At 42.7% G+C, this 9,686-nt stretch overlaps 1 protein-coding gene across 1 annotated transcript in view; it reads right to left on the bottom strand.

The window, feature by feature from the left end:
• Positions 1-1,140: 1,140 nt before the first annotated feature.
• The window catches only part of RASGRP3 (RAS guanyl releasing protein 3 (calcium and DAG-regulated)), a 47,906-nt gene continuing 39,360 nt past the window's right edge, over positions 1,141-9,686 (bottom strand). The window contains exons 13-17 of the mRNA XM_009081026.1: positions 9,043-9,190; positions 5,448-5,484; positions 2,506-2,631; positions 1,687-2,051; positions 1,141-1,182 (exon numbers count right to left, since the gene is read on the bottom strand). Of these exons, the coding sequence (XP_009079274.1) occupies positions 1,174-1,182; positions 1,687-2,051; positions 2,506-2,631; positions 5,448-5,484; positions 9,043-9,190 (685 nt within the window). The 3' untranslated portion in view covers positions 1,141-1,173. The remainder of the gene's footprint in view (positions 1,183-1,686; positions 2,052-2,505; positions 2,632-5,447; positions 5,485-9,042; positions 9,191-9,686) is intronic.

The raw sequence follows: 9,686 nt of genomic DNA, 5'->3' as shown, positions 1-9,686 counted from the left end.
TTTTGGTTAGGGAAGTCTATGAAATTACACTCTTGTCTTGAAGGCTTGTAACTTCATGAAGTTACAGTTGAATTTTGTAGGACATCTTAAGTCAGTGTGTGTTCCACACACACCACACCCCCCCACACCTGTTTTTGTGGGAAGATGGGGCAAGAAGAGTAACACATGTGCCAATTTGGAACATATCTTTCTGGTTTGAGCTTTGTGCTGTTTTATTTTGGTTTTCTCTCTTCCATATGAGGGCTGTGCTCCTTCAAAAACTTAATGCTCCTGTGAAATGCAACTTCAAACCTGCTTCCCAAACCATTATGGATTCAGGTGCTAGATCCTATTCTAGCAAACTGATAACTTGGAGATTGCTCTTGAGTATATTTAGTCTTAACATGTACAGGTTGCTAACCAAAGGAAAATACCACATACACATAGATACACACACACACTTCAAACTAAAGTGTTTATTGCATACTAATGTTACCATAATCAGTGCTGGCAAAGATGACCCCTCTCCATTGTGGTGTAACCAGACAAACACATAGTGTCTTGGAATTCCTTCTGTCTCAGCCGCATGCTGCGTGTTTGAAGGATCCCCAGTCTGGGAACTGGTATCACTGTGCTGGACACCAGTACGTTCACTGTAGCAATGTAAACATGGCCAAAATTCAAAACCCCAGGTGTGCAAAGAATTTCAATATAGAGAGGACTTTGTGAAAGGTTTTTGTTTGACATTTAATCAACATACACACCTACTTCTTTCCTTAAACGACTGTTACAAGCCTCTGGAAAGGAGTGTTGTCGAACAAACTTAGATGCTTGGCTTCTGTCCTCACCATTGTTGTTGCTGGCAGACAAACCAAAGTGATGCAGTACATTTTAAGAAGGCCAAATATATCCTCACTAGCGTGTAGAGGAAGTTTCCACAGGAGTCATACAAAAGAAAACACCGAGTGCAGAGATCCATTCTGTTGTGTCTGTGCAATGTTCATCCAAACGGCTTACGCGTGAGAAAATAAATAGTGCTTTGTAACACCTCTCAGCTAAGAAAACAGGGCGATGCTTGGGTTTAAAAGTACGAGGTATAGGAACACTGCTCGTGGCCAAACGTGATCTGTGACAGTCCATCAACACTTACTGTATTAGTTTCATCTTCATTTTTCTGTGCTTCAGAGTGAGCAATCAGCTATCCTGGAAATAAAAGAAAATAGGCATTTACATGCTGGCAAAGATGGTCAATAAAAGCATGAGGCTTTGGAAGTATAAACTTTATGGGTGACAGCAACAGAAATCAGATAGTATCCTGTCCTAGTCTAGACTCCCATATTTATCAGAGTGCTAATTATGAATCTAACAAGGAGCCCCAAGGTTTGCATTACAAGTGTACAACAGCACAGAATTTGGCTAGATATGCACCAGTCTGTTTTAATGATTTTCAAAATGAAGAGTACCCAACTCCTAAAAGCACATGCTGACACCAAAAACCAAACTCCCAGTTACAGTGTTACAGTAAACGTGCACTGCAGTGTAGAGAATAGGTATGTATGCATGATTTGGCATTCTTCTGAAAGCAATTCTTGAGCACGAAGCAATGACAAATTTGAATGCAAAAACATCCTGAAATCCATAAAATAATCTTATGGGAATTCAGACTGTAGCAGATTTTAAACTGTCCTGGCCTCTTCTGGAACTCACCTCAGATTCTTGTCTCTCTGGGAGGGTTTCTATTCCGTTGTGATCCTGTGTATATTGTGGGGCCTCAGCTTCTAGCTCTACGTCAGCCTGCATGCTGGGCTTTTCATTCTCCCATTTTGCAAAGCCTTTGTTCTTCCCAGCTTTTCCATGGTATTTGGACTTCATTTTGGGGAAAGTATGGGAACCTGAATCATTCCAGCCTGGCTCATGCCAGAGTGGTTCTGTCTGTGTTGCTTGGCTGGTGGTCACCCTCTGCAGCCGCACCGAAATTTTTCGCGAAGAGCCAGTGACGAGGGTGATAGCTCTGCCATCAAGGTCCTGGTGTTCTGCAGCAACACTGGGAAATTCAAATACTTCATCTTGCACTGAAAGACAGGGTAGAATTGTTTAGTTTAAATACTCTACCTCAAGATGTTTACAAAGAGCTAACCCTGGGAGAGGGGCAGGGAGCTAACCCCTTATATGAAGCAGTGGTATGATTAGCAATATCCATATGCTGCTTGGAAATGGCTTCTGGCTTCATGTGCACGCATATGATTCTCTCACCATCTGTATGCTCAGGGGATAAGCCAGAGCTGGACTTGTGCCCTATGTCTCCTTGCTCCTAAGTGACAAATAAGTAGAAGTGTAATTTCATAATTTAATTTCTTTTCAGCTGGGATGGGGGTGCTGTAATCTGAGCACTGAACACAGGCAGTGGAAAGTACATGTGCTGCTCTGTGCATTGATACAAAGGAAAAGTTAAAAATAGCAGCAAGGACACTGGCCATTAGAGAGGATTCCAGAAACATCTTAATATAGTAGCAAAAGTGCTCTCACCTGGAGGCAGAGATGGACTGCTAGGCAGAGAGCCGTGGTTGCTGCCTACTGAGGTTCCTCTGGAAAATTTCCTGCATGCCAGCACAAGCAGGTCTCTGCATTGCTTATGACAGTTGGCGCCGCAGTCTGTAAGAAAGGAATTGTCAAGTCACCAAATGGAAAACCACAACTATCTGGTAATCCCTCAGGGCTATTAGCAGACAGTTACCAGAAGGGACTTTGAAGGAACAAATAGTTTGACAGAAGGTGTGAAGGGAGTTAATAGAAACGGCCCATTTGGTGTGAAGGGCATTGCAAAAAAAAAAAAAAAGGATCATTTCTATGACAGCCCTTAATAGAAAACTGGTAGCAGAAGGGAGGAGGGGGATGATATTTTCATCAGAAATGTCTCAAGTAAGGGATGTAGAATTACTGGTATGATGCTGTGTATGTCACACATAAACTTCTGCTCTACTGCATGAGTCTCAAAAAAAAGAAGAGGGGTTTATTTGGTTGGGTTTTACTTGAGCCAGCAGGTCCCATTAACACATTTGGTCAGAAGACCCTGAGCCTCTGGAAGGAGAGCTGGAGGTCAGTGTAGACCACTGAATGTTAAAACCAGTCTAAGTAGCTCAGTAAGCAACATCAGCACACAGTAAGCTCTGTGGACATGTGTCTGGATGACACTGGCTGAGTGGTTGCGCACCTAGACTCTGCTGGGATTTGCATCATTACCAATACACTCACCACTAGGTACATTTATCTGAAGTGTGACTGCAGTACGGATCTTATCTGCAAGAAAGGGCTGAAGTGTGGAGGATGTGTGCCCCAAACACAGGCTGTCTCTCCCCTGTGTTGTGGAGACAATGTACTTAGAAGAAAATGGACACCCTGTGAACCAGCCATGTGGGGAGATGAAATAAACACGTACAAGGTCAGGAGATGCATACCAAGCACGAAAGGAGGATGAAAACAAACTCTGCAAGGATAAGATAAAGGGAGTAGAAGAGCAACAACACCTGCAAAGGGAGGACTGAGCTGGACTATTATCCAACCTATCATTTAGCTTTCAGAGGCACGTGAACAAAGGCTTTTCCCGATCATTATATGTGTGATTGCGTGTACGGAGAGAAACACTGTATATTAGGGACAGTAGAATCATAATAAAGTGGCTTCAGCCTAATTCACATTGAATCATCTGGAGTCTGTTTCTCTCCACACTGTGTCGCTTGCTGTTCTCTGAGAATTTCTGTCTCCCTTGTTTCTCTGTTGCTGCTCCATAACCCAATGTTTTGTTCTAGGGGAGCATTTGCCAAAGTGCTGTAAGTCTCTGCTCTAAGAACCATTCTGCTCAGGGCAGCAGCTCCAGCATGATGGGCAAGTTCCTGTTTCTGCCATCACATTGTTCATAGGAGTAAAAAATCACTACCTGCCAAAATGTGGTTTTTTCTGCCCTAAAGGTAACACTCACCATATATGATAAATATCTCTCTTGAAGTGGAGAACACTTTTAATCACTTGCAGATGAGTGTCTAACTTTATCTCATTTCCCTCAGTGCTGGGGTAAGCAGTAGACCTGAACAGATGAACTCTCTCCCTCCCCCTGCTGTGTCAGAGCACAGCGTCAGATGTTCAAACAAATGACAGTTCTGTGCTCAAAGGCAGAAATCATCCCTAATGGGTGCCACACTCCAGTGATGCTGGCATAGAGATCAGCTGGTAGCTGATGCAACAAAGGGCAGGCACCACTTACACTTGTTGACCACTAAGATCTAAGCAAGCAGCTCTGCTCGCTTGCTTTCATGCTCCATTGCCTGTAATTTTGACTCTACAGAACCACTTTAGCTCACTCTCCACTGGGCCACTGTGACAAGCAGTGATGTAGCACAGAGCTCAGCTTTCAGATCTCAAGTGGAATTCACAGGTTGCTGTGACAAAACCTTATGTTCTTTCCCGCATCCTACCAGTAAAACTACAGACCACAACCAGCCCTTTTGAAGCTGCTCAGGTGACAGTAATCAAGCACAGCTGAATTACATATGTTGATTTAGCCACAGACATTTTGCCACCTCTCTCTGAAGAAGAGACACTCATGGGTGGAGAGGGAGAAAGAAATACAGTGTATCCTAAAAAAGCAATAATGCAAATTCTTCATCCTTCTCCCTGGAGTCAAAGACTAAGGGAAAAGAGTATATACAAACACATCTATGAAGCCTCAGAGTGAATGTTCCCCTGTGAATAACTGAGATGCTGGTACAATTGTGAAATCACAGTGCCCTTCAGCCCAAGCTGGGCTGCTTGAGAAACAGTCCAGGACTTTAAAGCCAATGAAGACCACTACAATGTCTTTTTTTGGTCTGACCTGCTCAATATTGTGCAAGTACTGCATAAGAAATTAAATATTTCATGAAGGCAAGGGAGAGGGATGTAAGAGCTCTAGGATCTTTTTTTAAAGTTGAATGTCTGGAGAAGCTCTTGCAATGAGATCTATTGGGCAGTGTAGGAACTAAATATTTCTCTATTTCTAGCTCAGCCACTATTGCATTGCAAGGCCAGTTAGGCTTCACTACAGGCACGTGGATGTACATGACAAACAGTGCTGCCAGCAGACTGTTTCCTGACCTGAGTCTTGGGGGATATATTTCAGGATGTCTCGGTGCTAGGATGAGAACACTTGGTTTTCCAAGATGCAAGGTCTTTACTGGTAGAAAGTGACACCTCATGGAGTCAGTGGCTATTTTGGACCTTTAGCTCACAGAACCTGTGTGTTCCTACTGGGTGCTATTTTCCCTAATGCAGTGAGATGTCCTAGTGTACCAGGATTCACTGTTCATGCACAATACGAAGACTAGAAGCAAGATTTGGCTGAACATATGTCATTTTAGTAAAAGGCATGGTTGACTGACTTGAGCTAAAACCCACCACATATAACTTGAAGAAATATCCATGAAATATTTATTTACCTTTGCATTTGTAGCCTTGTTTGATTATACCCCAGAGCTGCAAAGAAAGACAAAAGAATGTCAAGGAATTAGAAAAGAGAGCTTGAAGGAAAACAAGGTCACAATGAGGAAGTACCAATGGCTACAAAAGCACAAACAGGATACAACTGCTCTTAACACCCTTCCTGTTAGGCAGACCTCCCCCTCTAATTGTGATAAGACTTGTGTGGCTTCTTCCTTACTTCTACTACTTACTAGTAGTAGTGGGGCTACCAGAGAAGGAGAGACACAGATGACATCTGCTTCCAGGAATGGGTGAAAAATTGCTATCATATCAAGCTTAGTGAAACCAGCAGAACACATTCTGCTTCTAGGCTCATTTAATGTTATCTGCAGGAGAATTTCCAGTGTGCATCCATTCTGCAGATACATGAATGACCCCTAACACTCAAACACAGCAGAATAAAACACCACTGGGGATAAAAATTAGATTCTTGGTTCCCATACTTGTTCCCAGTACACCTAGCCATAGCAATCTGACTTGTCCACCTGACTTTTCCCATTAAAAAAGAAATACAGTTGAAGAATGAAACAGGCAGAAAAGCCACTAAATTCCATCTTTGCCTCCCCCTGAAGCTGCTCTTGTTGATGTACATAACAACCACATACTAAACCTCCAAAACCTCCAAAGTATATGGTCCCACTTTTGGGAACCTTTTACTATGACATGAGCAGGAAAGCCTGGAAGTAGGAAAATTCCTAGCAAAATGTTTTCTGTACACTCTGAAGCACTGTATCTACAGGCATGGCATTATAAAAACAAGCATTTTCACTCTGAGAGCCAGAGAGAGCAAGGGGCAGTTTTCCTAACTCTACCATTAAAGGAAAAGCAAATGGGGACTCTGGTGTTTATTTATCCTGAACCCATTCAAAACATTACCAAGGAGGGTGAGCACATCCAGGCAGCTGAAAATGCACATGGCTCCTCACCAGTTTTATAAGAATCCATCCAGAGAGAGCAGGGGGTGAATATGGTCTTTAAAAAAATGTTCAAAAGGAAGAGCTGGAGAACATTCAGAATACAAAGGAAAGAGTAAAACAAACAGAGTAGAAAGATACAGGAGGCTGGGGGGAGAGGGGGGAAGGGTGGGGAACCCCACACACTGCATAAAAGGATTTGCAAGGAAAGATGTGGCCCTGGAGAAAGCAAAAATAGATTAGACAAGGTGGAAGAATGGTGAACAAAAACCAGAGGGGACAAAAGTAGAAGCAGGGCCCATAGAAAGAATGCTGCTTGTTCTTTTCCTGCTAATGCTGTATATTATTGTGTATATATATGTTGCTGTGATCAAGCAACAACAGTGGAGCACCTCAGTCCCTCTTGGAAGAGCAGCAATGACCTATTTTTCTCGGATCTTTTTTGCAGGATCACTGTAGGAGACATGGATTGTCATTTATTTCATTTAAGCTCCAATCTGCTCTCATTGAAGAGCTTTCTCCTCACCTTTTGAGCTCTGTACCTCCCTTCTACTCAAATTTGGCACCACTTTTGTGGTTATACACCACAGTGAAAGCTTAGCTGGAGTGTCATGTCATGAATTCTGACCTAAAGCTCTGAACCTGTCTGGCAGCTTTGCCGCAAAGCTGCTTGAGCCAGCTCCAAAGTAAGAGGATGTATGCAAACCCAGACTATAAAGCTTAGCAGGATGGCTGGTCACCTACCCTGACACGTGGTGCAGCTCAAGCTGTGGGATAGAACTGTGACTGGCCAAGGGCATATCAATTTTATGGCTGCTTAATGGCATTAGGTTTTAGCCTGACCTTTAAAGTTGGTATCGTTTTAATAACTGTGTGCATTGTACTGTCATGTCAATTCATCCTGCTGCACGGTCAGCGCACATTATTTTGACTGTGAATCAGTGCAGCGGTTTGAAATTAGGTTTCAACCCGTGGATGAGCAGCACTGAAACACAGAACAAATATGCCGCAGATTTTGTAGTCGGTTCCTGTCCTATCAGTCCAGCTCATGCACAGGACAATGCCAGTGACTTCAGTGAGTTGACGGGAAAAAATGACCATATTTCCATTTCCTGTACAACTCCTTACTCATTTGTATTCCTGCACTGGATGTAATCAGGGAAATGTGAAAAATCCAACAATGGCCAATTAGCAAATTGATGCAGGAGAAAAATATCTGGTGGAAAGGATATTTCAGGGCAGTCCTCGAGCCTTGCTTTGCTATGGAAGCCTTCCAGACATGAACCGAGTGTCACGAACACAATGACATCTTCCCAAGGCTGCAGGCAGCCCGAAACAATAGGCTCTGGCCAGTGATTGCTCCTGCCCTGTCTGACTGCTGGAGCTGTCAGCTCAAGAGCCCCACCAACATGCTCCTGAATCAGCACTGACCATGTCACCTCCACAGCTTTTGCAGCTCTGGCGGAAATGGCTGGAATTCCTTCTTCCTCGTGGCCTTGATCAGTGGCAGCAGTTGTGATAGGGACCACAAACATCTGAACAGGACTGACACGTTGCAAAAGAAGTGAGCGGAAGATGAGAGCATGGACAAGAGCAGGAACACCAGAGCTGGTCTGAAAGGAGGCACGTTTTTGCGCTTAGACGTGCTGTTACTGCTACTTTCAACCATGAAGAAATATTACTTAGTGGAACAGTTCACAGTATAAAGATGAAGATTTTGCCACTGACATCAGAGGCAGATCTGCTTCGAAGAGCAGGGACACAGTCTGAGTTTGCACTCTATTCTGTGAGCCACACGTAAGCAGAGGACGTGACCCTCTGCCCTTATTCCTTTAGCTGCCCAAATGTGGACTTTTTGAGTTCGGCTGTGTCTCCATTAAAGTAAATTGTAACTTTATCTAAATCATAGTATTTTCTTTTTTCTTTACTATACTTGGTTTGAAGTTAAAAAGCTGGAGGAGGTTTACAAGCAACACAAATGTCCACAAAACCAATCACTTCCTGGCTATGCACAGAGCACTCTAATAAATGGCATCTGGTAAGAAATGGCTGAGAGAAAAAGCAAATTAAAAAACCCCAATAAATAAATTTTTAAAAAGTCTTGTTGTACAGAACTGCTGGAAGCACTTTTGGTTGTTTTTTTTTTACCAAATTAGTAGATCTGTTAATTCAATAGAAAAAGGATTAGAGCTGTTACAGCCATTCAGAGAATTATGAACATAGCTATGTTGCCATGTGCAATTTCCTGAGAAAGAACTGCTTTTGCTTCATCTACATCCTCTGTTCCAGGCACCCATTTTCCCTTGAGCTTGTTTACATGGGAAATCAAGCCAAATTAAAGAACTTAATTTAAACCAAGTAAAGCCATTCATATAGTCTGTATATCCTTTAGATAATGTAATTTTATCCCTCCCCCAACCCCTGCAACAGTAATTCTTACAAATATCAGTATCCAGAAACCACCACATCAAAACTGGATAGCACAGGTACAACATGGCTTAATGTTTTGTGCTTCTGAATGCCATGAGATATTATTTGGCCAAGAGACTTTAGCAATGCGTGGAGCCAGTTTCATTCCATCTAGATTAAAGGGTAAAAAATTGTGTTTAAGATACACTAGTATTGAAAACATACTTACAAATCCTGCACAGTGCTCACAGAAAGTTGGTTTAAGATAGGTCATTTCCTGAAAGTTGTGAATAAACCCTGGTCCCATTTTACACTGGAACTGTGATTTAGCTCTCAGAAAGTAAGCCATCATTTCTTCTTTGCTTATAAGACCATCTCTGTTAGGGAAATAAAAAGAGGGTAGATTTGTCACTGCTCACAGGATTTTTTCATTGCAGAAACCATGAAGCACACGAAGCACACTCTTTGAAAGAGCTGTAACAGTCCTGGCAGGAAAACCCCTTAGAGCCTTTGTGGTTCTTACCTTTCTTTAAACAGTAAACACTGAACTTAGAACACAGACCTCGTTTTCTCACCTGTTCGTGGTATCAGAGCACAGACCAGACTATTAAACGAAGGATCTTGACTTAGTGCTCACACAGACGAAGAGGTTATGCTTCTGGCTGACCACCAGCCTTGACAGCCAAAGAGATTCTGAACAACAAGAATTATCAAGCCCAACTGACTAGGAAATATATGTTATATACACCTTCTAGAATATTTGTTACCTTCCCTCTGCTATATGCACTCATTTCTTCTGTGCTGCACACAACCTTTTTGTTTCATCTGTCTGATGCCTGGTCTGGATACAGCATCTCCACTGTAATTTGACAG

The sequence above is a fragment of the Acanthisitta chloris genome, unplaced genomic scaffold (assembly GCF_000695815.1).
Source record: "Acanthisitta chloris isolate BGI_N310 unplaced genomic scaffold, ASM69581v1 scaffold3318, whole genome shotgun sequence".
In the NCBI taxonomy this organism is placed as follows: domain Eukaryota; kingdom Metazoa; phylum Chordata; class Aves; order Passeriformes; family Acanthisittidae; genus Acanthisitta; species Acanthisitta chloris.
The sequence above is the reverse complement of the archived record's forward strand: the minus strand, read 5'-3'. Positions and strand labels throughout refer to the sequence as shown.